The sequence below is a fragment of the Passer domesticus genome, chromosome 4, assembly GCF_036417665.1.
Source record: "Passer domesticus isolate bPasDom1 chromosome 4, bPasDom1.hap1, whole genome shotgun sequence".
NCBI classification, from domain to species: domain Eukaryota; kingdom Metazoa; phylum Chordata; class Aves; order Passeriformes; family Passeridae; genus Passer; species Passer domesticus.
In genome coordinates, this window is record NC_087477.1 from 71,854,867 (window position 1) to 71,880,709 (window position 25,843).

Consider the following 25,843-nt stretch of genomic DNA (forward strand, 5'->3'; position numbering starts at 1 on the left):
TTAATATTTCATCAAAACCAGACATTTTATTTCTGGCTTCCAAAAACAAGCAGTAACATACTATGGACCAGGTGGGGGAATCAATGGAGGCAGAGGAAAAGCAACTGTGACATGCACTACTGTGTGTGAATGCCCTTTTCTAATAAAAGTGATGAGAAACAGAATAATGATAAAGATGTAGGAATAATGGATGTTTTCCAAACATATTAATTCTGGTGAGACCACAATATAAATTGGTATTTTGTGGAATTTACTACCATGCTCAATTAAACTTCCCAGAGCCAACCAGCATCAGTGCACTCATGCACCTGCACAGAGACACTATTCCCTCCTCCTTTTCATAGCCAGGATGCACCCAAGGCTCTGCAGCCCACACCACAACTCTTTCTGAGCCAGGCTGTGAGGAAGTGCTGTCCTGGTGGTGCCAGCGCAGCTGGCCAGGCACAAACTGCAATTTGTTACTTAAAAGCAACAACTGAAGGATGCTACTTTACAGATACAAGCTCCTACAGCAATACACTGATTGTCCTGCTGTAGTTTGGCCTATTAAAAAAAGGGTATATTTTTAAAAAATATCCCAATAGTAAAGAAACGCAGCAAAATTACCCTGTAATTTTTGTAAAAATAATTTCTAGGAAGTCCATGACACTACATTTCCTGAAATTCCAAAAGAAACAGTCACACAAGGGAGATGTTGTTTCAGAACTTGCCACTGCACACTGAAGAAATAGGTTATACATAAAAGCAAGAGTGATTTAATAGATTTGTTTAACAGTTTAGTTAAAAGAAAATCAAACAACCAACAAAAGGTGAAAAGAAAATGGGGAGGTGCCTGGATAATGAAAAATCCATGTATTTCAGTGATCTCAAATGTTCTATGTAATTTTGATCATAAAAAATATCACAGCTCTTCTCCATATAAATTTTCCAGTCATCTCAAACTACTTGCTAGGCCGTGCTAACTTGTAAAATAACTGTGATTAAAAAAAAAAAAAATGGACTGTTGTATCAATGAGGAAAATCACATTGCTAAGATGTTTACCTTGTTTTATTTCTGCAGGTTTTATCCTTTCCCATGCAGCTGATTTCTCCCCACAGGACATCGACCTTTATTACTTGCTGACAACACGTCTGGCAAATAGCTTTCTGCTGTGGTAGCTGGGGTTGAGCCATCTGTTTTTTCTCCAGAGAGCCATGCCTCATTCACAATGGCATTTTTGTGTTTCACTCCCTGGGCAGTAGCACCTGCATGCTGATTTCCCCTCTGAGCCCAGAAGATGCCGTGGTGTTTCCACGGCCGATCCCTCCCCTCCGTGGCCCGGAGCAGGGAATGCTCCAGGGCACTGCAGCATCCTCCAGCCCTGGCAGCAGAGGCCAGGGGGCTTCCTTGTGGATCATGGGCAGGCTGGGACCAGCCCAAGGGCTTGAGCTGGAGGGGACAGCTGGAGGTGGGAAGGAGAACAGAACAGAAACCGTGACCTTGGAAGTCCCAGGGTGTTGCTGTATGTTTTCATGGAAACAGGATGCTCTATGCATTGTGGCTGATTTCAGCTGTGGCCTCCCATGTAATTGCACAAGAGGCCCATGTCTTCTTTCACTGGGATTTAATTAAAGCTTATATGATTTATATTAAAAAATAATCTCTGAATTCACAAAGATCAATCAAAGAGCTACTTCCATTCTGCTTTTCATAACAGTTTTCTTTTATGGCCATGTTTTCCTTGGTCTTTTTTATGTGTGAGTGTGAGAGAGAAAAGGACCAGAAAACTTGGTTTGAACTGTTACATATATCCCCTGGACTAAGTAACATGTTATCAGAATTCTGAGTCACCATTTCATTGCATAATAAATTACTTAACTAAAAGGAAATCTCAGTATCTTCCATGTTTATTAATGCCATGAGAAAAAACTATGCTTTTAATTTTTCATTGCATTTATTTTAATCCAAGATCGTAAGGGAAATTCACTAGAGTAACATTTTTAACTCCTCCACCTAACTGGCTCCAGTAATTGCATATTTGGCTTTTGTTTCAATACAAGTATTGAGAGGTTATGTTGTCTCAGAGAGCCTGAAATCTCTTGCGTGTTTAGTTTAGCAGCAGACTGTCACAAATGCAATTGCAATTGATCAGCTCTGTTCTTAACAGGATTCCTGCAGTTAATGGAAATTACTATAAAGAGCTTCAGGGCACAGGAATAATTGGATCACTAAAAAAAAAAAAAAAAGAATTGGAGGGGAAAAAAGGTAGGACAAGATCAACAAAACAACTTTTTTTAAAGCATCCAACAATTTGCAAAAATTATCTTACCACAGAGTAAGATACACCATGATAATGATAAAACCAAAATCTTTTAATTATTTTTATAAGCCCTAAGCCCCTCTTAAACAATGGCAAAGAAAATGCAAAATGAAAAACATTAAATAATTATTATTTTCAGCTTGTCTAAGCTAACAATCAACTGTGCATCTCTGGAAGGAATCATTCAAACATCTATATCTTCTACCAAGAATAAGAGATTTCACTGAACTAAAACCAGTGAGAAAACTTTTACTGACCTGGCAGTTTTTGGGATGGTTTTCTCTTAGTTCTCCATGCAAGGCTGTGATCCTCTCTGGGCTTGCTATTCCAACAGAAGAACCAGCACTCACATTTGGGGTGAGAGGAGAACTCTGGGGGCCATCCCTCCCTGGCTGAGAGTCTGCAGGTACTGACCCAATCCTCCTGCTCCCTCTGGCACCTGCCACACAATCCTCTGGCTGTCCATTAGCCTGGGAAACATCTGTGCAGGAAGGCCGCTTCTGCAAGAGAAAATAGCATTTTAACAAATTCAGGATAGATTAAGCTTTCCAATGCTGCTCATTTTGGATTAGTGGAAGCCATTTGGATGAGGTCACTAAAAGAAATATTCACAGAAATTAACTGTAAATAAACTACATTTAGCAAAATAAGGGAAAAGATAATAGAGCAATTATTTCAGATGTGGAGCATTCCTGCACCTCTCTAAATAAAGAATCCTGTATTCAACAAGTCATCCTCAGAACAAAACAAGAAATATCTCTAAGCTTTAACTACAGCTGAAAATTTGCCCTGGGCTATTAAGAAAACCTAGATTAAAACTAGGAAAAAAAATCCAAATTTTAAAAATTATCTCAGTTCTCTTGAAGAATCTAAAAATTTCTAACAGGATTCTTTTACAAATATATTTTCTCACTCCACACTGTACAACTAATTCAGGTTTGTCTAACTATGAATGCTTAAAAAAGTTAAGCTGAACAGACTCCAAAAGTGTGTTAGTTCAACTTTTTGAACTCTTGTCCGAGCCCTCCTATTCAAAACAAAAAATATATTAATTCAGTTGATCTTATTTTATGTCCAAACCAACTTTAACACCACAGCAAACTATCCTTTTAGAATATCTTCACTGAGCTGCAGACAAATTTAAGAGAGAAATGGCAGTTTAATTATGCACATTTTCATAACAGTTGCAAGCAGATCTCCTTGAATACCAATGACTACTACAAGGCAGTAGCATTTTATCATTCAAAGCCAAATTTATTATACCTACTAGATCATTGTTACATTTTTTCTTGAGATTGCAATCCTTGCCACTTCAGTTTTTGAAGAGTTACTTATTTATTTCTAAAATTAATACACTTCATTATGCATTAACATCTCATTGCCATTATTTCTATTGCACAAGTTCCAGAAATGCAGAGATTTTATATATATATATATATATATATGTATATGCCAGGTCAGGAAGAATTACTTTAAAGAAATACATTTTACTTAAAATAATATATTATTTTTGCTCTGTGCATCTTTATTGCATTTTAGCTACAACACTTGTGTCCATTAAAAAAAAAAAGAAAAATCAAAGGTCTCTGAAATGCAATAGCAGTGTAAGATTGCTCTGAAAATGACTCAACAGAAAAATGAGCATTTATTGACAAGCTCCTGCATCTAAATATAGTTCTGTTTTGACATGAAGAAGAACAGAATAATGTTTTTGTTGTTGCCATTTCACCTCCTGTTCTTGGCTCCCCACCATGAGCAGAGGGAAGCAGTTCTGATGACTTGTGGCCATTGGTCTCCTTAAAGTACCCACCACAAGCATTTGTGGCCAGCTGAGGCACTGCCCAGGAGCAGCTTCACCTGGATCCTTGATTTCAGGCTGAACAACAGGCCAGGGAACAAGGCAGGCACCTCCAGGAATGGAAGGACCACTCACAATGGTCACTTTGGGGCAGAATTTAGATTGCTGCTCTTCCCTAAAAGGTTTGGTTTCTCTATGTCGATTACAGAGGGGGCCTGTGATGACATCTGGATATTGCATTTATTTAGGCAAGGTGGCATGAACACCCAAACATATCCTAGCATTGCAGACATAGATCAGCTGGAAAGTGAAAGCTTTACATTTGGATGTTCCCCTCTAGACACAGGAGCCCAAGGCAGCTCCTGAAGTCCTTGGTTTCTAACCAAGGTTACAAGTGCAGTATCTCTCCCCATCACTCACAAAAAATGCCAGCTGGCTTAAAGCAATGAATGGTCAGCCCTGAAATGTTTTCAGGCATGAAGACATCAGATCTAAAAATATTTGATGAGAATTTCCTCACTACAGGAAGCACAGTTAGAGGCATTTGTGGTGATAGATGAGAGTGAGCAGGAGCAGAACAAGTTCTGGAGCTCAGTGACCCATGCAAAGGCAAATCACTGTCCTGCTCATAGGCAGAGGAGCTGGTAAAGCTGCCAGAAAAAAAGCACACCACCAAATCAAAGCTGTGACACTGGAACAAGTCATTTCTAGAAAAACAACCTCCTTGCAGGGTCATTCCTTTCCTTCAACACTTCACCCCACAAACCCTTTTGCCTCTTGGAATTAGCAAATTCTTCTGCAGCCAAAGTAGTGACACTCAGAAAGTAGGGTTAGTGCAAACCCCAGTGCATGAAGATGCCACTACTCTGACAAAGATTTCACAGTATAGTCTGCACTGTATTTGAAAGTTGGTATGATTTTCTCAAAAGACTCATCTCTGGTGTGTCATAAGACTAGCACTAAAGATTGTATTTTTTACAGCACTTTCCTACAGCTAAGCAAAAATTCTGTGCTTTGTCTCAATGCCCAAACAATAACTTGTTCTTTTTCAGGTTGGTTCTTTTTTATTATCTATATTTTTAATATTTATTCTATTTTCCTATTATTTTTGCTTTCCTCTCAATTTTCCACAAATTATTCCACCTAGGAAGAAATGAAAATATTGTGATATTTGACCAAACTGAGAAGAGTGTAAACTTGCATGATGCCAAGTTCTAAAAAGGATTACTATTGAAACCAAAAACCATCAGCTTCCCCCAAGGCTACAAAAAAATAAGATACTGGTGTCAGAGAGAAGATGAAAATGTTTTAATTTATCTTCATATTTTTAGTTGTACATTTTATGTTAATCTAAATTCTATCATTAATCAGAAAATAAAGGAAGGTTAGTTTTTAAGGTGTTTCTTTTTTTTAGGCATGGCTATTCCTATACTGGCATGTGCTGCTCTAGAGAAACACATACTGTTGCCTATGAACTACAGAAAAAAAACCACTGCTAAAATATCTGTATTATGCAGTCAGAAAATACATTTAAATCTTGTCAGCTAAACCAAATTTTGCCTTCAAAGGGCATTAACCTTGAGAAAGAACCTTCTCCACAGCAAAATTCTTGAGGTCCCCTCTATCCAAACAACCACTTACATAATTATTGAACAGCATTATCAGTTATTTCATTGGAAAGGCCAGGCTGTCACTAACTTTTTAAAATCTGTATTTCATGTCTCTCAGTATTTTTAATAATTTCTCTAAAGGTCAAAAATAATATCTCTCAGCAATGGACTTCACCCTTCTTTAAAAAAATTACTAAACAAATAATTCCACTCCTTCATCCACTTGCAATTCCAATGATTCAAGGCATGTTTTTTGTAATGTCAGGTTAAAAAAAAAAGCCTCTTCCTGCAAAGAAACCTTTCTCTTGAAAGGTTCCTTGATCAGCCTTGTCCCAAAAAGACTGAAAGCCCAAAGTTAAATTATTTCTCCCTTTGGAGGGTGGGACTCATCAAGCCAAAGTGTATCTCCCCCTGGCCCCCTTGACAACCACTGGAGTCCAACTTCTATGGCTCTTCCCACCTTACCCAGAATCCCAGGATGGGTCAGGCTGGAAGGGACCACACTGGGTCGTCTGCTCCACCCTCCCTGCTCCAGCAGGGCCACCCCAGAGCACATGGCACAGGGCTGTGTCCAGATGGTTCTTGAAGATCTCCAATGAGGGAGACTCCACTCCCTCTCTGGGCAGCCTGTCAGTGCTCAGTCATCTGCACTTACCTAAAGCAGTATATAAAATGGGCAAGATAATTCCTTGGAAGAATGTCTTTCTCTGCTTTAATGATGAAAATAAACAGACAAACTACCACAGATGACTGTCAGAAGTACAGACATCAGATATACAGGAAATGTATATCACCCTCAGTGCCAGAAAAGTCTCTGACCTTAACAGCCACACACAAACCATTTTGAGGACAGCATCAGAGAATTTTATTTCAGGCTTATTATCTTCAAATACAGTCCACTGGAAACTTGTGAAGTAATGAGTAGAAATACAAACCAATAAACAAACAAAAAGCATTGTTCTACCAAAACATATCTCAGAAGAAATCCCTTGACAGAAAGAAGAATTAAGCTATGCTGTTCTGAGCATTTAATTCCTATTCTGTAAAACAATTCACTGCACTGGACACATTCCTTGCCTGGAGCTTTCCATCCATAACGTTTAAGATGACTGCATGAAAAGCATTAAAAAGCACTACCATTTATCCCTACATTCCTTGCACAAATTCCCTTTCAGCCTCAAGAAATGAGGGCAAAGAGCCACAATGGAAAGAATATATAAAATATATCATCAGGTCAAAGTGTTCCAGCACAAGAGAAATTGGATGAGCAGCATTTTCCATTACAGACATCCAGACAGAGGCTGTTTGCTCAATCATTTGAAGGAAAGAATTAAACATACTCCATTTTCTCCACACCTAGCCCAAAAGAGAGAGAAAATGCCCAAAATATTGCACAACTGTTCTGGCTGGGCTGAGTCCATATGAAAGGGGAGCCAAGCTCACCTGCTCCTCTGCGTGGTTCTCTGATCCATCAAAAGCAGCATGGACACTGCCTCATGCTCAAGCCAGCCAGACCGGGTAAATCCTGGCCCTTAAACTGCCAGTAGACACCTAAACTCAGGAAAAAATCCAGCTTCCTCTTTCACACATCCTATTACTCATCTGGAACATCTCCTCTTACTTCCCACTTTTACCATCCCAAGTAAAGCAGCTGTTGCAAAGCCAAGTCCCAGTCCTTTTTTGCTAGATGTTTTGTGAACATGAATGTCCAAGATCAGCTGATGAATGCTGTCCTGTGTTCTTTTCACTGGGAAAAGCAGAAAAACAACAACTGCTAATAATGTCCACGAATTAATTCTGAAAAAGCAAGAAAAGAAAGATGAGGCCAAGGTCCTTCCAATTAAAAAAAAATAAATCAGCATTCAAAAGGAGGTGATTAAAATGGGACATGACAAAAGGCCAAACATGCACACACATTTTGTGTCTGACATTGGGCATGTGAATCCCAGCCATGGCACTGTGCCGAGTGCCACGTGTACCCGCTGGAGGCAGCCCTTGTCCCAGGAATGTGTCCTCTTCAGCCACATGCTTTTTATTTTCCAGACACAAAACAAGATAAGGTTTTAAAATATTTCTATTGCCAAAATTTATTATCATTCCACTCCAATGGGCTGCAATGGTTTCTCAAGTCTTTTAAAAAGAGAATATATCACAAAGCCTTAGAAATTAGCTTCTTTGTGCCTCCAAAAATTTCAAGTTTATATTAGACATAGATTGTTGTTTCAATGACTGCCCAAAAGATGACTTTTTTCAAAACTGAGAGGCAGCATTTATTCACCATCCTGTACAGAATTTTTGCTTTCACCAAAGTGAAATGGTAGTGGATGAAAAAGAATTGAAATAAAACCACTTCCATGTAATCGTATATGCTTATTATGATAAAAACCTACTAAAATTAAATTAAATTATACTAAATTGCTTAATTAAACCAAATTACAAATAAAGAGCTTCATGGTGTACAGTTTTATGACAAGGAAAAGTAATCCAAAACCTAGTCCTTTTTACAGGGACTTATTAAGGGAAGGAAAACTGGCTTTCTTTTATGAATATAATACTCTAGCATATATCTGACCTCACTGAAGATTCCACTGCTGGAACAAAATGAGATACTACATGATTAAAGCAAATTTTATTTTCACTCACAAATATTTGAATGTAACCCTGGGCTGTGAAAATAATCAAGAATGACAAGCCTCAAAATGTATGCTGCTCTGCTGAACCGAACTGATGGAAGTCTTGAGTTAGTCAGCAAAATAAAGCCATAGGAACAAAGGGATTTATCATGTCTGAGAAGAATGCTGAAAGTGAAGTCTGAAGAGAAGCCCCAAAGACAGTGGGTTTTACATAACACCATCTTTGTGGTTTAGTATTTTAATTGGGATGAAAATTAGGGAGAAAATACTTCTGTCAAACAGAAAGAAATGACCAACCATCCACTGTGTCCTGAATAAGCAAAGAACTGAAGTTTGCCTTGGTCTGTGAGCATGAGTAACTTGGTGGTGCCCATAAGTCCCCCACCCAGAACCCAGCTGAAGCAGCTCTATCCCCTCTACTTGTAATTTCATGTACAGATTAAAAAAAAAACAAAACCAAAAAAACCCAAAAAAGACCACCCCCAAACAAAACAAAACAAAACAACAAAAAACAAAGCCCCCAAAAAACCAAAACCAGTTCTTCAGTTTTTAATAGAACTATGAACCATTTTTTTCTCTGAGAACATGACTCAGAGTTTTTTACTGAACTACAAAAGGCCAGGCACTGAATTGAGTAGAGTCCCCTTTCCCTTCAAAAGGCTCTGGATCAGTTCTTCATGCATCACTGCAAACTTTGAGCTGAAATTCATCAGTAAGTCAAGGCACAGAGGTTTGCTGCCAATGTGTGACAGGCTTCCACTTGTTACTGGGTCCAGTAATGAATAAAGCCAATTGCAAATCTTTAATTTAAGAAGGAAAACAAAAGCAAAAAAAAAACCAAAAGACAAGAATCCACCAGGTTTTGTATAGTAGAATTCTAATGTTAGGAATGCTGTAGGAATGAAACACTGAGGGGAAGGAAGGAAGGAATGAGCTTTCAATGGAATTTTATGTAAGTGGATGTTGGGCTTAGCTCTGGAATCTTAGATGTGAAGTCCAGTGAGAATAACAGTTGAAAGCAAGAAATAAAACTTCCAAGATGAAACTTAAACATATGTCTACAGAATTCAGTACAAGATCTTTTAAACCAAAGGAACGTATCACATGAATATGAAACAGTCTCTCTTTTATTTTTTTATTGTAAACATTGTTAGGTTAGTAGTAGTGAAACTTGCAAATTTTTTCATTGAAGTGTCTTCCACTGGAAACCTGATGGATAGAAATAGGCATTTTTCATGAGAACATGCAACTCTTCTTTGATAGGAAGGTTTCCCCCTGTTATATGTGGAAGTTCTTGTCACAGACCAGAAGAGCCTTCAGCTCAGAGTGAAGACACCCAGCAAGAGCCAGTCTGTTCTTTGCATGATAAAAAACCCCAGACTTGAATCTTGTTTGTGCCTGAGCCTAAGTGAGACCTCTGGCCACTAGAGTGCTAGACACCATGGAAGGGCCTTGTGCTCCACTCAGTGTGAACAGCTAAATATCTGCCAAAGCAGGGATTTAATGTGGGGCTCTACGCTGCAGATAAGTTCACTGGCTATCAGACTATATATTTAATCTAATTTTCTCTTGTTGAACCTAAGTTCTGTGATAATTTAGCATTTAGGGAGACAGTGTGAGTGTGAACAGCATTTTGATATTTATTGTGTTGTCAGGCTTTATTAATGCTCATCTATCACAGCAGTGTCACAGAAGAGTCTGAAGGCAGTGGAGTACCACCTCCCTTCTGACAGATGATTTCCATAAAACACTCCTGTGCAGAGGGAGCTTGGGTGAGGCAGTGGTGGACCCACACCTGGGGTACTCAAGAAGACACAGCCAGACACAGAGTCTTGTCCCATCCTGCAGCCAGGAATCAATCCACCTGTTCCTTAACATGCAGTGAAATTGCTTTTTGCCACAAAAACAAGTATTACTAAGTGGTAGCTTGCAACACTTAGTTACACTGTAAGAATAAGGTATCAACATGATACAGAACACCACTCTGTGTGTAAAAATGCAAAATGATCAGAAAAATAAGCCAGTGGGTTTACTATACTATATGCCCATTTTGAGCATCTTTTGCTGCTGAAAATGTCAAGTGTCATTAAGATAAATTCTTTTTATGTATTCATTTTGCAGTGCATTGTGTCAGCTGAAGTACAATATATAGTATGAACCAACATTCTGTGTTCTGTTGTGACAAGCACATAATATTATACAAATCTGTAACACACAGTATTTCCTCCCCTACCCCACTTTTAACCAAAAAGATTCTACCTGAGCGTACTTGACACAAACATTACCAAATATTGTTTGGGTACTTTTAGAGGCGTAAAAAAAAAACAAACCCAAAACCAGAAAATCAAAAGAAAAAAGAAGTTGTTGACGGACACTGAAGCACTGCAAGGGAATTCCTATTTCTTCAGGTTGTCTAGTTGAGATTCCTGTCCTTAAGAAAGTCTTCAAGTAGGTGCTACTCCAAACTCAGGAAGTCTATTGCCAGCATCCAAGATATTAATGACAATATTGAATAGAACCAGACTGCTTCCCACTTTTGCCTTGCCAGAGAAATACAAGTGACTAACTCCCTTTTGAAGACAAATGTCCACTGAGTTGACTTAAGTCTTAAAATATTCACTGCTGACCCTTCTTTCCCTGACTTCTTCAGAAATCTGTAATAATGCATTTTGCAGGAAAGAAATGCAAAATTCATATTTTAAATGAAATTGGGTAATATGTGCTGTATTATCCATCAGATACTTAGTCAAAATACCAGGAGAGTGTTTCTTGCATGGAACATTGATGCACTTTGCTTTAAGCTCCTGAAATTTAGACCCCGCCTACAACAACAGTAAAATGGCCAGCTCCACTGATTTGTCTGAAGCAATACTTATATTAAGCAATGAAATATATTTTATAATTACACATTAAGTCTCACTAAACACTTTGAAAACCACCAGTTAATTCAATACTGTACACATGAGGATCCTACAAGGAAGTATGAGCACTTACCTCTTGATCACACATTGGTGTAAAAGCAGCCGTGTACTCTGCCAGGGTCATGTCATTCACCAGGTTCTGTATCTCTTCATCAAATGCAGAGTTAATAAATCCTTGCCTGTGGAATTCATCATGCATTCTCCTAATGAAGCTGTTCCTTTCCTGGCACTTTTGGGTGAGGCAAGCCAGCTTAGCCTGTGTGGCATGAACACATAAACATCCCATGGTTCTGTCATTTCACTCCCTTCTCAGACTGCAAGAATACATTTTGTGTCTGATCTGTAATTCCACATCCTGACCCGAAGCTACAGACTGTATTCCTGTGTCTCTACATTATTAGATGCCTCCACACCTTCAAGAGCAATATACATGCACAGACAAACTGGAAAGAGATGCTCCCTTTCCATGTGAAAGGTCCTCCTTTGGATAGGCAGAAAGTCACCTTGCAATGATGTCAATGAGCCCTTGCCTGAGGTGAAGGCCAGCAGCACCCAGCTAACCAGGGACAGCTGCACAAGGAAGGCACAGAAACCTGCAAGCAAAGGGATACCCTTGTGCAGGTCCTGAATCAGTGTTCAGGGAAACACAGTACCTTCAGAGGAGCTAATGTCAACTTGACTTCAGACTTCCTCTTCTGCAGTTCTTTCTCCTGAAAGGTTGAAAAATATCCTGCATCAATTGATTCAAGAATTACTTTGAAATACTCCAGGAGTTTTTTGGTATTTGTTTTAGACCTGACTCTGAGGTGTACACTTTGCATATCTGTGTGAGCCTGTATCACAAGCAGGATGAATCAGTGTAAGGCATTGGCTTCACACAGATAGGCTCTGGCATAAAAACACTGCCCTACTCACATCAGCATTAGTCTTAAAAATTAACAAAGGCTTTTGGATGTTCTTAGATGGAGCCTTAGATCAGTGAGGTTATTTAATCAAAGCAGCATCACAGTAAAGAGCTGGTATCTTTCATTATGCACTCATGTTCATATTTACTCTGTGAATCTTCCAAAACATTCATTAGGGGAAAATTTTCCCTTTCCTTATCAATATTATACTGTGAAATTTGAGAATAGAGGAGGGATTTTCTGCATGGATATTCTACTCTGGAAAGATCAACAACCTTTTACTCTGACACAGCTGATACATGTCCTCTCTTAGGAGGTGAAGCAGAGTGGGCCAGATTACTTAGTCTGTACCTTATGATTAAAATCTACTAATGGTAACCCTCCTTTCTGATTAAGCAGAAAAAAATACAGTATCTTGCCACATAAAATTCATTACTGTTACGAATAAATAAAGTGTTTTTGACAATAAAGTACAAGTTCTCTGCATTTATTTTGCCTGACAATTTATATCTCTATAAAGTTTACACTAAGTATATCATATTAATAATTAAAAAACTCTCCTTTATGAGAAATCAGTTATGCTGAAAAAGGTCACATTGTCCTCAGCTAATAAATTGTGGGCTTGGGAGGAATCAGAGCAGGCAGGACAGGGGAAACATGTCTTTACATTGCACTAGCACTGGGGGAACAAACTAAGAGCTGGCAGCAGGTCCCTGAACTGAAGTCATTCAACTCTTGATGATGCAGGGAGCAACACATCTTGCAATAGAACAATTAGGATTTGTCCATTTATATGGACTGCACATCTTACCCTTTACTCACCAGCCACCTGATGTGACACCAGACACTAGAAAACAATTTCATTTTACCAGCACTGTTCTTCCAAGAGGCATCCCCTAAGCCATGCCTGAGAGAAGCCACTAACCCTCTTTACAGGACTGGTTTAGAGCAAACCACAGCACAGGGTGAGGCTAGGAAAAACAAAACAGAACTACCACCACAAAACAAACAGTCAAACAATAATACAGAAACCAAAATTGTAGAAAGATGGATTTACTGTGGAGAAAGTAGAATGAAACCTGTTCCCACTAGGGAGAAGACAATAATCTCTTGTATTTCAGAGTAGAAGCATGTTCTGCTCTTTGTATCAGGCTGTGTAGAACAAAGAGCACTATTGAGAACGTGCCATTTAGTAGCTGTTTCAGAGCCTGATGGGCAATTCCAATTTGGCTCACATTGTAACTATTATCCTGTTCCAAAATATAGCTCCCAACAGGAAACAAAATCTAAGGGAAAGAAGTCCTAGCAGGAATTTGTTTCCACCCAAGAGTTCAGTCAGTAGCTGTAGTCACACTTAGAGCAGCATCTTTGCTGTCACACTGTAAGGCAGCAGCTTTGCAAATTTTAATGTACCTGCTCTGGTTTGCCAGGTGAAATATAATGCACAAGTGACTGACAAACTGCTTGTGTCGTGCATGTGTGCATACATGGGGGGGGGTCTCATCAGAATAACTATGACAAAAATCCAAACCACACACCTATCTGAAAACACTGAAACTCTTCATGTGTAACACCAGCAGATGAACCAAAAAAGTTAGGAAAACTCTATCAAAATTCTATTATTAGCTTGGAATTTCATAATCTGATATAGTGGAAAAAGAGGGTTGTGAATGTTAAAAAATCCTGACAATTTAAGCCAAGGACGTGGCTCTGTAAAGAATTTAAATGTAAAGCATCACTGTGCTTGCATTAAGCTATGGGGATTAATTAGAGCAGAGACTGAATTTTCATGATCATCTATCATTTTTCCATAACATGGATCACTCAGGCAGTTTACATCTTCTCCCTGTTTCTCTGAAGTCAGGAGTACTTTTATGTGCCTGAAAACCATTTAACTATCCTCAGATTCATTCCCAGGAAAGACGACTATTTTGCTTCTCCCCTTTGAAAAAAGACATGTAGAATCTGATGTCTAAGCTCACATTTAAGCACACAGAAAACAATTTTATACCTTTTCACATAGCCGAGCCTGAAGGAGTTCCACTTCATTCTGCAAGTCATGAAACTGATTTTGTAATGCAGCCTGGTCCCTGAGCTGGGCTTTCAAGGTCAACACTTGCTGCTCTAATCTCTTACTGGCTATTTTATTAATCTCTTTTTCCTGGGCATCCTTCAATGTGTACACAGGCTAGAGAGAAAATACACAGATTTTCAATTTAGGTGTATAAAACAACAAAAATATTGTTAATAATTTCTAATACCACAAGACTTCTCAATCAATATAACTACCTACTTGTACATCAAAAAGAAGCAAGCTGATATAAATGATCCCAAAACTTCATGAACATATTAGCACTAATATTTTGCACTAATCTTAAACTCTTTATATGCAAAGAGTACTTGACCTCTGTGAGAAGAGGCACAGAATTGGATTCTCACAACATTTCTTCAAGGTAAAGATATGTGTTGCAATGATTTAATAAATGGGGAAACTGGGCAAAGACAGATGAAGTGACCAATCTGTGGTCACTCAGTGAGTAAGGAAAAAACTCAGAGGTTCCCAGTCTCCTGCTTCAACAAGAAGTAATATGTCCCTTGTTTTTCTACATATATTTATCTCAGTGAGACAACTGCACTCTACCAAATATTTATTTGTTCTGGAATATTATTAATAAACTAATTAGATCTTAAGTAAAAATTTCTAAAAAATATTTTTACATGAAAATCTAGTAATAGTGATACAGAATAGTAATACAGAACAAGTGGAAAGAGAAGCTTCTGAATTTAACTCCTCCTCCCCCACTCTTCAATTTCTTTTCTCCCCAATTTCATGCTCTTAGATTGAAAGGATTAGTGAGAGCTTCAGATTGATGGTCAGCATCACAAGGTCAGCTCCTACAAGTGACACTGCCTGATTAAACATATAGATTTAGAATGAAGCAAATCTGAAAGAGAAGCAAGTATCCTGAAAAACACTTATGCTATTATATTAAAAAAAATGAGTTGATACATACAGCTGGTCAAGATTTCTGCTAATGTAAGTATCAGTATACAAGCAAGTCTAAAAGATTAATCTAAAAATTATAGTCTGACTCATGATATACTGTGGCAAAACCACATAACTTTCTGGCAAAACAGAATGATGGTTTACTTTTAATGGTTACAAACATTGATACAACTGAGAGAGAAGTTCATACTCAGCCCTGATGCACAACACCACAGTACATTTTTCCCAGCCTTTTGGGCTTTGACGCCCTTGACTACAACCCACTGAAGGCACCATTCCACAGGGAACAGCAAACTGAGCTGATAGATCACATTACTGCAACACAGATTAAACCAGAAATATGTCACTGTCACAGTGCTCCTCCTCGTGAAGCCAGTCCTCTGTGCACAGCATCGGATGCTTTGTACCAAACTTTCTGGCTCCCTCTTGTGTCAGGAGAACAATAGGAACAGCTGGACACATCACGATGGATGAGACCAGGGCTGCAGGGACAAAAGCCTGAGGATGAGTCCATGACATGGTATTTCACTTATCTTCTCTCCCACATGAAAAGTGTGTTAAAACCAAAAGGGAAACACTCCCTAACTGAAGATGCTTTATGGGAAAAAAAATGGGAAAGTTAAACAACTGTGTGAGGGTTAGAGACAGAGAAGTTCCCTCTTTCCTTTTGCATTTGGCTGACCCACCAGCAGTTTTCTGTAGCTCCAACACACAAATGAGGCATACAAGATTTTTGATGGGCACTCTGTCAGATGTCCCAGTTTGCAGCGACCATAGGTTATGTAGTCAAGCTCCAGAAGGATGAAGGACCCAGTAGCTGGGACTGGGAAATAACCAAAGGATAACTAAGCCTAAAACATAGCATTTTACACACTGCATTCTTGTAAAACCTGGCAAGACCACTACTTTTTGAAGTTGGTAGCTAAACATTAAAAAGAAAACCAGTATCTTCCTCTTCTTATGTGAATTGTGCTTGTCTGAAAACTCAGTGAGAAAATGAGAAGGAATATGACCTTTTTTGCTACAGGCCTTTTTTGCAGACAGTCATCAGGAGTTCACTGGGGAAGCCTGGTGCCTTATTTATTGTGTGCACTTCATGCAAAATTCTTCTATTAATTTTTAAAGCTGAAAACATTACTCTGCCCCCTTCCTGCTCACCCCCATATTTCTCTTAAATTCAACCACAGCACTACCTCAGAAAACTCACCCAAATAATTCTAGGCTGAAGCATATTTCACTTGTTAGCAACTTCACTGAAATAAAGTCCTAGCAGTAAGTTTCAAACATATTATCTTAGCTCTCTTTTACTTGAAATAAATAATATCATTATAATATTAGCCTTGTGGAATCTCAGGTGACAACTAGGATCCCTGGGCAGCAGGGCCTGGAGAACATAAGAAATGCAAAAAGTTCTAAAGCTTTTTTCTAAACACTCAACACATGGCATATTTCAAACACTTCGGGTTCTAGGCCCAGAATGCTCACATCTTCACTTCTTTCAAGCATTGCAGCAAGAAAAATGAAGTTTAGAACAGGAAAAAGCATAAATTACTCTGATCTACTGTATAAGGGTTTATTAGTAACTTTGAGTAATAAAAAGGGTTTTGGTCAAGGGTGGAAAGTAACTGAAAACAAAAACTGGAGCACCAGTCAACAAAACTGCCCTCAGGAGTAACATGATGCCAGAAAAGTAGATCAGGATCTTTCCTGTGACAAAAAGCCTTTTTAAAAATTTAATCTAAAAAAACTTATGTTTTAAGGCCTCACACAAACCTGCTACCAACAGCTTGGTGTATAATAAAAAGTCTATTTAAAAGTGAATTATTAAAATGAAGTTGACCTTTGTAAAGATATATCTACTCTATTTTCTATTCTACTACTCACTAAATTGCATCAACAAAATAAATATTATTTGGTTAAAGCATAATGGAGTTATGCAGATAATTAGTTCTGCCATCAAATAGTGCAACTGAAGGAGAAACCCAGTTCTGTGAAGTACATGGACTGCAACTTTGACCTGTATTCAAAAATTTGACACTAAGCCTACAAGAAGTCAGACATAAACCAAACAGCATCACAGTACTGCATAAATATTGCAATATCCTACTGATCAATAAACACTTATTTGAAAACATAAGTTGTTGGAGGGAATTAAAAGTGGCAGAGTTTATAGCAAAAGGCTGACCTGCACTTCTTCCAGTGTAAAAATATTCTGTCAAGGCTGATGAATTTTATTCCCATGTGAATCATAGGAATAATTACCATCTTACTTCACTGACCAACATAATAAACACTAATTGCCCCAGACAGTCCCTAAAAAAGGATTAAAGCTCCATTTCCCAAAAATGCACCCAAAATCTTATCTGCTGGCTTAAACAAAACACGTGACACTTTTCTTTTTATTTTCAAATAATTTGGGTGTTTCTTCTTGTTTGAAATAGATTCTGTTATATTAGGATGCTACATGCCAATACATCAGAATGACATGAAAATATTTTAATTTTTTCATTTCAATGTCTGAATTCAGCTGTCTAAACACCAGCCCATAGTGCCATGAAATAACTGCCCAGGACTTCCTGGCTACACACACCTTCAGCCAGGATGCCCTAAGGCCTTTAGCTAGGATAAACAGTGACATTCAGGCAACTGAACTGATCTCAGAACCCTTACATTTTCCAGAATTTGTTTCTATTTTCTTCTAAAGCCATATCTATACAACCTGTTCAAAATTAATCTGCAAATATTTGTAGATTGCTACAAATGTGCTTTTCCACCTAGCAGAAATTGCATATTACTTCTTTGTAGTTCACTACTTAAGGAGGGCAAAAATAATTACAGGGTTAGCTGAAAAGTCATTATAAAAGCTGCTTCCAGAAGATTATTCAGTAATTAAAAGTCTTTCCATAAAACACTTTATTTTGGTGGAAAAACATAAACCTGTATCAAGACAGAGAACCACCTGAAAATTAAAAAAAGTTTAATTTACAGCAAAACCAGAATTTCTGTGATATAAACACATTCCAGTGAGATAGAAAGATTTACTGGATTTTGGAGACACATATTTGGGCCACATGCCTCCATTTAAGACTTTGACTTTAATCCACACCATCTGTCCACAGTGTCATTTTGCCTGCCCAAATCCAGCAATCAGGGCTACAAGGCCTGAAATCAGGGCAAAAAGGCCAAATACTGCAAAACACTGCAGACTCCTCCAGAACCTTTCATTTAGGCCACCTGAAAATGACTTTGGCTAAAGAGAGCAGAACAAGAGCCCTCCTAAACAAAAAAAGTGAGGTGTTTACATTGCCCATGCAGAGCCCAGAACTGGACTATTCTGCAGACAGATGGTCTACCTTGCATAACATCTGCTCTCTTTCAAGTTTTCAGTGGCTGGAGAGGCTCTAAACTTGCTTCAAATCTATTCCCAATCCCAGTAATGGGTGTTTCTGCAGCCAGCAGCCTCCTCCCAAGGACCGTGCTTTTCTCCATGCCATGCACATACATACCATTAATTTGCAGCTCTGCTTTCCCTGCATTTTGTCCCCAACTTCTTGCTTGAGGTGGTCTAATTCTGATAGAGCCTGCATCAAACGAGTTTTGGTTTCTTCATACCTTGTTTCAGCAAAACCAAGCTCTCTGTACCACTTCTGAGCCTAACGGGAAGAACAAAAATTACTGAGTATAATTAGTCCAGCAGTGGTATCCTTTCTCAATACCAGCTTACATGCATGGATTTGAGGCTGCTCTCTACACCATAGCTTTTGAATTGTTATCAATTGATTAAAATAAATGAAGTTATACAATACACTACCATCTTATGATAAGACATTAATGCAACTCTAGAATTATGCCCTATAGAATATCTCACTAGAGTTATGTCAAAAATATTATTTAAATTTATTTCTAAATGTGAAGGTACCATGAATATTCTGAATAAAGTTTAAAAAAGCAGTGGTGTATGCACACATGATTTCAGAGATCACATCTTTGAAAGCCCTCAGAGCAAAGTGAAACCAAGTTTTTTATTAGCTGGCAGGGGGGAAAAGTCTTCTTGAGGAGTGTGCCATGGTTTTAACTGGGACAGAGTTAATTTTCTCCTTAGTAGCTGACACAATGCAGTGTTTAATTCAGTATAAGAATCAAAACAAACATGTCAAAAATAAAGAATGCAAAGAAGCGAGGGGAAAGCCCCCCATATGCTCACTTTTTAATTTTTTTCTAGGCTTCCTTCATTCCACTTACACACATTAACTGTAGTTTTGAAAAGAAAAGCAAACCTGAACCAAAAACCACAAAAAAGCCCTCAATAGCTCAGCTGGTTGCCTGAGAGCAAGCTCTTTCCTTTGTATGAGATATCATTTTTTCTCCTATCTGGAAGCAAAGGTTTCACATTATTTTAAGTAAACTGACGAAAGTATTTTAACACACAACTTCCTTATAACACACAAAACTATTAGAATGAGCCAAGTTAATCAGATTTTACAACAGAAATAAAACCAAAATGTTTCTTTATGTTCAAAATACAAGGTCAGAAGTCCTTGTCTAACCATCCAACAGTCATCTAAACCCACCCCTTCATTCCAGTTGCTTCACTTGAAAGCTGGGAAGTCTTATAAAGCTGCTTTCAAAGGAAAATAATTTCATACAAACACCATGAAAACCCTATTGCTGTTTTTCTTTTACATACTCAACACACCTGCTGCTGCCAATGGTTTGTCCACAGGGCATGTAAGGGATCCCTGTTACAACCCCAGAAATATACACCTGCCATTAAAACACTACATTCTGCTTAGATGTGCATGGAGTGGAGACTGATTAATAAATAGGAATGTGAATATCTAGTGCATTCAGAAAGGCACAGCACTAAAAGCTTCCTTGGATGGTGTCAAAAGTGCAGATTTACTTCACACAGACACAGAAGTCTCCAAGCAGGTGTTGCTGGACTTGGTGTTTGCTACACAGCGTGGAGAGGAGGGCAGCACGCCTGGCAATGCCTCTGGGTGCAGCAAACCCCTGACATGATCTGGCTTCTCACTCAAAAACTGCTTTCAGTTCAGCTTTGCAGTAACCCTCAGGGCTTCCACCACCCTCTCCTCATTCCCAGTGATGTGGAGGGAAGCAGCTGCCCAGAGGTGGCCAGAGTGGGCAGGTTGTTGTGTGTGCCTTTGCCAGGGCACTCAGCCTCTGGCACAGTGTGCTGCAGGAATGCAGCTGCACTTGATGCTCACCCAGCCAAGGGTGACTGTGCCATGCATCACTCAAAGATCAGAGGAACATTTTGGTTCTGCAGATCAGAGACTTCCCTGTTTTGTGAAAGTGTTAGAGCCTGGCAGAAAGAAGACAGCCATGTAAGAAAACAAAAGAAAAAACAAATTTGGTCCTCAGAAGTGCATCAGAGTAGAAGGTTACCTCTTTTTTTGATTTTTCTAATTCCTTTTGCTGTATTTTTAGTTTCTCTTCCACCTTTCCAACTTGCTCTTTCATTGTGCTGTAGCTTTCAAACATGCTGCCCTGGATAGCAAAAAAAGACAGGATGACTCACCAAATGGCACACAGTCGTTCATAGAACAATAGATGGCTTCCTCTTAAACTACTACAAAAACTTTGCATAAAATCAAGGTATGACATATAAGTATTTCTCTGCTGACTATTCTCAAGTGAAGTAGTAATTTTGCATTTATAAGTACATAGTAAACTCCACAGAAATGCACTGTGGTGTAAGATGTATCTTACACCACAGGAAGAACATGGATAAGAAATCCACCACAAGTAAGGATCCTGTCTTTAGAGATATATAATATAGATCATATACATCAAAACATTAAAACAAAAAAAAATTAGATCAAATCAAAATAAAATTAGTAAATTATCATGTGCACACTTTTCACCAAAACATGCTATTTTCACCATTCTAAAAAGTTTCCTTCTGTTAGGAGAATTTGTAGTAGAATTAAAGCTTGTAAAAGCTTTTACTCTTGCAATTACATAAATATTTTTTTTAAAGCCTGAACAGTGCAGTCTTTTAAGTATTATTTTTAACTTAGTAGCTTGCTGTATCACTTTAACATTCTCTAATACAACATTCCAAAAAAAACCCCTCTCTGGCATTTTGCCTTCTATTTAGAAGTTAACTTTAGCACCTCAGCTCATGTTAAGAGGTTAAAGTTTCCTCCATCACTCAGCTTTGCCCTCCAAATGACATTTGTAGCTCTCTTTCTTTAGCAGATCCTGCTTGATAACATTCCTTACTCTTATTATTTACCTTTTTCCCAGGGGAATAATCTGAAGGATCTACAGCCAGAGCTCCCTGTTCTTCAGTTTGTGTTACACTACATGCTGTTTCAACTTTCTTTGGCTTAAGACCAGGTTGTTGACTTTCTTCTTTCAGTTTTATATTTGTCTTTATTCCTATACTTTTCTCTTTTCTTAGTTCTTCATAGGTGAAACCCAGAGAAGACATTAATTCTTTTAAATTTTTATTTTCTAAAATAATGTTCACATTTGCTTTCTGAAATTGATCAAGCTGTTCTGAAGTTTCTTGCTTGATTCTGTCTATCTCTCTTTGCAGTACACATTTTTCTTCCTGTAAGTGAGAAATGGTTTGATAACAGCTAGTTTTGCAGTCTTGGAGTTCTGAAACTAAGGTCCTGTATTTGTCTTGCTCACACTTTATCTCTGCCAAATGTCTCAACAAAGTTTCTTTTTCGCCTTCTGAAAGAGCTATTCTTTGTAAATTTCTCTTTCTCTCTTGCATTAATTCATTATATTGTGCTACATAGTTCTCCTTGTCTTGTAATAATTTAGCCATTTCTTTGAAGCACCTGCTTCTTTCTTCTTTCAGGTCAGAAAGCAGCTGGAAGTACCTCATTTTCCATCTATTCAGGAATAGAACGCCCCCATGAAGTTTATTTGATGCACTTGTCCATGAATCCTTTTCAGAATTCCTGTTTTTCTCTTCAGTATATGAGAGATTCTTAGAAAAAGTTGCAACTAAAAATGTTGCTGGGGTCATGGTACTTTCTTCTGTAAAGTTGTTATAACATCCACCAGCAACTTCTTTCTCATTAAATAAGTTTTGGAATGAAAGAACATTAGCTTCATCTGCTGCTAAAACATTTTGAAAATATGCATCCATCTCCTCTTCCAGGGCACACATCATCTGAGCATATCTGTCATTCTCCTGTTGCAATATACAGACTTTTTTGGAGTAATTCTCATTCTCTTGCATCAGCAGAAATATCCCCTGAGAACACGCAGCCACTGCCTTTTCCAGTACAGATATTCTCACGTTACACTCATTTCCAGCTCCCCAGGTTGACGGATGACAGATACATTTATAAAAATTGTTCCCTGGCTGGAATAGTTTGCTTAAGCACACAGGCCCCTCTTGCAGAGGAAACAGCAAGTTTAGTGGATACCTCTCTTCATTTGATGAAAAAAAATTCTGAGAGTATTCATGTTGCACAATTTTAGCAGCTGCTTTTTGACATGAGAAATTCTTATTTGGTTCACGTAGTTTCAAGGTCTGGTCTTTCCTTTTTGTCAGGCCAATGTTGCTGGAGGGGCTTGTTTGGTGAGTTGGTTTCTGAGTCTGCTTTCCTTTCCCTTCAATTTCAATTATGTCTTCTCCATTACATCCACTGTTCACATCAGGGATGCAGATTTCTGAAATATTTTCTTCTTTCTCCATTCGTTCACGACTCCCTTTGACACATTTTTTAAAGTCTTTAAAATCAACAGATAAACTCTGGGCACCCTGCATGCTATGGAGATTCTCTTTGGCTTCCATTCCTTGCTTCCCAGGACTGAATAATTCAGTTTTGTAGGAAATTTTAGAACTTTCCTCAAGACCACAGGTCACCTGTTGTTGTAGGGCTTTGTCATTCTGTATTTCTTCTCTTTCAGCTCTCCCTGTAAAGATTTTTTGGTGATACTTTTCATTATCAACATCTTTATCTAGACATCTGTTCTCACTCACACTTCCTGGCAGAATTTGCTTGTTTCCCCAATGTTTTTCCATGTTGCATTCTTCTATAGATGTGAAAATTTCAGCCACAGTGGAAGGCAATGTTATATGGAGAAGTTCAGTAGCTCTGTCATAAAATCCTCCTTCTGCAACAATGCAAAGGCCATCTGACCAAAGATTTGTATTTGTCTCACAGAAACTGAAATTCCTCACTTTCTCCTCAGTGGTGAAAGCTGTTATGTGACATCTTCCAAGCTCAAACAAAGTCAGTTGGAGCTCCTTCCTCATTAAGATTTCAACCACAGAAGCACGGAATGTCTTCACTGGTAGAGTTATAGTGTGCTCCTTCAAGAGAAAAAGGGTTTCTTCATCTTCAGTTCCCTTACTTGTCTCACCATTGGGTAACTTCTCAGAACAAGGGGGAAGCAGTCCTGCTGCGTGATGACTTGGGGTACACCTGAGCAAAGTGGAAGTGTCCTCCAGAGTATTTGCCCTCTGTGGTCCAAGGGTGACCTGACAATAACAAATGTGAAACTCAAAAATACATGCAAAGCAACATACTAATCATATTTTGTTTTTTCCTTCATTGACAAAACACTTGATTACAGATAGATGAGAAAAAAATATTTCCATACAAAGTGTTTTCAAATAATTAAACACTTGCAAGAAGAGTAATGTTACAAATCAGGTATGAGTAAGTCAACCATTGTGTTAGTGCACACCTTTATGTATATACCTTGTAAAGCATCTGCAGTAGCTATGATTTAAAGCTAGTATTATATTCACCTTTAACTCTTCATTTTCTCTCCTATTTCACTTGCTCCCTGTGCACAAAGATAGCAAGAACAGCAGTAACTTTTCTTCTCACCTGCTCAGTCTCAGCTAGAGCAGCAACTTTCACAAAGGCTCTGGAACTGCATTCCAAAACTGGTACAAGGTCTTCTGGTACCTCCTCCATCTGTTTTGGTCCCTCACAACTACAGGCTGGTGTTTCTGTTATGATAAAGCACTGGTAAATGTAATGTCACTCCTAGGTAGCTACAAAAAAGCAAACACAAAACCATCCAAGCACATGTTCTGAATAGAAAAATATTTTAGTGAGAGTATACTCAAAATTCCCTTCTGTACCAGCAGCATACATCACCACTGATACAGATACAAGCATGATGGCAGACACGAAAATGAGCTTCATAAAAACCCCATAAATATCGAGGTCTAAACCAAGGCATATTTGGGGTTCATGGTTTCCAGTTCCCAAAGCATTTGGAAATGGAAAATACATTTCATTACAGTGGGCAGGTGGAAACTTAGGGATTAAACTTACAGGTTAAAATTACTCAGTGCAAGTCTGCATCTACATTCACTAAAATTTGCTATAAAATTCCCATTCATTTATATTGGAAGAATTTACCTAATATAATCTGTCAAGAAAAGAGTTTTGACATTGTTTGGTCTGAAGAGCAAATCTCTTTGCTGCATGGCATTCCCAAATACTATACTTCATCCAGGACATACAAAGTACCCTCTCACCTCTGAAGTTTCTTGAAAGTTCTAGGATGTCTTGTGAAAGCTCATATTTGAATAGCAGCAGTTATCATTTCACCTTCCCCAGATACAGTTTAGAGATTAGGAGGATTTTCAAACGGTTTACACCTTTTAAGTCATACACACCCCATGAACAAAATCATCTTCACTTTGATGGCATAGAAATGAAAGCAAAAAATCAGATTTCTTTGCATACCAGACTCTTTATCTTGTAGCAGCACAACTGGAGTTTGAGTAGCTCTGCTTCTGAGTGAATCCAAGACTGCCCTCCATTTCAGATTCTGAACTTCATCTTGAATTAGCTCTCCATTCTTAATGGGAAAAGGGGGAGGAAAAGGAAAAAACCCCACAGGTTATATGCATATATATGGTGTTTGTGATAAGAAAAACAGGCATATGAATTTTCTTTGCTATTTTACATTCAAAAGACCCATTATTTCATTAGGACTGCTATTGTTTCATACAATTTTCTTATTTCAACATTTTTCCAGTAAATGCTGTAATCGTAAACTTTCCTAAAGTTTTCCCTTCATACTTTACAAAGCATTAAGGAAGAAAATCTGAGTCATAAGCATGTAATATGTCAGATCACAGGTGGAACAGTGACTAAATTATATGGTCATCAACAAAGATAAAAGAAAGTCCAATCAAGCAGGGAATAAGATTAAAAGTTCAGTGCCCAGCTACAATTGTTCCTAAGTCGAAAGAACTCAAAGTGGAATAACCATTCCAAACAAAATTTTGTTTTTCCATTGATAATTTAATTGCATACTTCATATTCTGTTCTTGACATTTATCTTGAGTCCCTGATTGAATCTGAAAATTTTGACACTTCCTGATGCAAAGCAGATACCCCTATTGCTTGATAACAGCACATCATATTTCACATGCACTGTGCTCATTTTCAGTGAACAGAAGAATCAGATTTGATTGTCTCAACAAAACACATAATTGAGACAGTAACCAAAACAGCTACACCACAGAAACCAAGCCAACACAGGCACTTTTGTCTTCCTGCAGTGCTCTGCATCAAACACCAGCAGAAAATAAATCTGGTCGCTTTGCACTGAGCTGCAATTTTAAAATTACATATGGATGGAAAAGGCAATTACTCCCAAGTCTTCAGTTCCTAGTGAGTCAGGAAAAGGCTGCTGATTT

The 25,843-nt window shown here is 38.2% G+C and overlaps 1 protein-coding gene across 14 annotated transcripts in view; it reads right to left on the bottom strand.

Moving 5' to 3' along the window:
- JAKMIP1 (janus kinase and microtubule interacting protein 1) overlaps nucleotides 1–25,843 on the bottom strand; it is a 224,658-nt gene that overhangs the window by 48,043 nt on the left and 150,772 nt on the right. For 7 of the 14 annotated variants that reach the window (XM_064418692.1, XM_064418688.1, XM_064418693.1 and 4 more), the window contains exons 5-14: nucleotides 24,882–24,996; nucleotides 24,009–24,133; nucleotides 21,437–23,653; nucleotides 20,584–20,685; nucleotides 18,681–18,827; nucleotides 14,179–14,355; nucleotides 11,916–11,972; nucleotides 11,336–11,518; nucleotides 2,558–2,800; nucleotides 1,043–1,442 (exon numbers count right to left, since the gene is read on the bottom strand). In XM_064418692.1, coding sequence (XP_064274762.1) covers nucleotides 1,395–1,442; nucleotides 2,558–2,800; nucleotides 11,336–11,518; nucleotides 11,916–11,972; nucleotides 14,179–14,355; nucleotides 18,681–18,827; nucleotides 20,584–20,685; nucleotides 21,437–23,653; nucleotides 24,009–24,133; nucleotides 24,882–24,996 — 3,414 coding nt within the window. In that variant the 3' untranslated portion in view covers nucleotides 1,043–1,394. Of the gene's footprint in view, nucleotides 1–1,042; nucleotides 1,443–1,477; nucleotides 2,209–2,557; nucleotides 2,801–6,506; nucleotides 7,506–11,335; nucleotides 11,519–11,915; nucleotides 11,973–14,177; nucleotides 14,356–15,527; nucleotides 15,657–18,680; nucleotides 18,828–20,583; nucleotides 20,686–21,436; nucleotides 23,654–24,008; nucleotides 24,134–24,881; nucleotides 24,997–25,843 lie in introns of those variants that run through there. The other 7 variants (XM_064418687.1, XM_064418695.1, XM_064418696.1 and 4 more) reach the window with 6 other exon arrangements.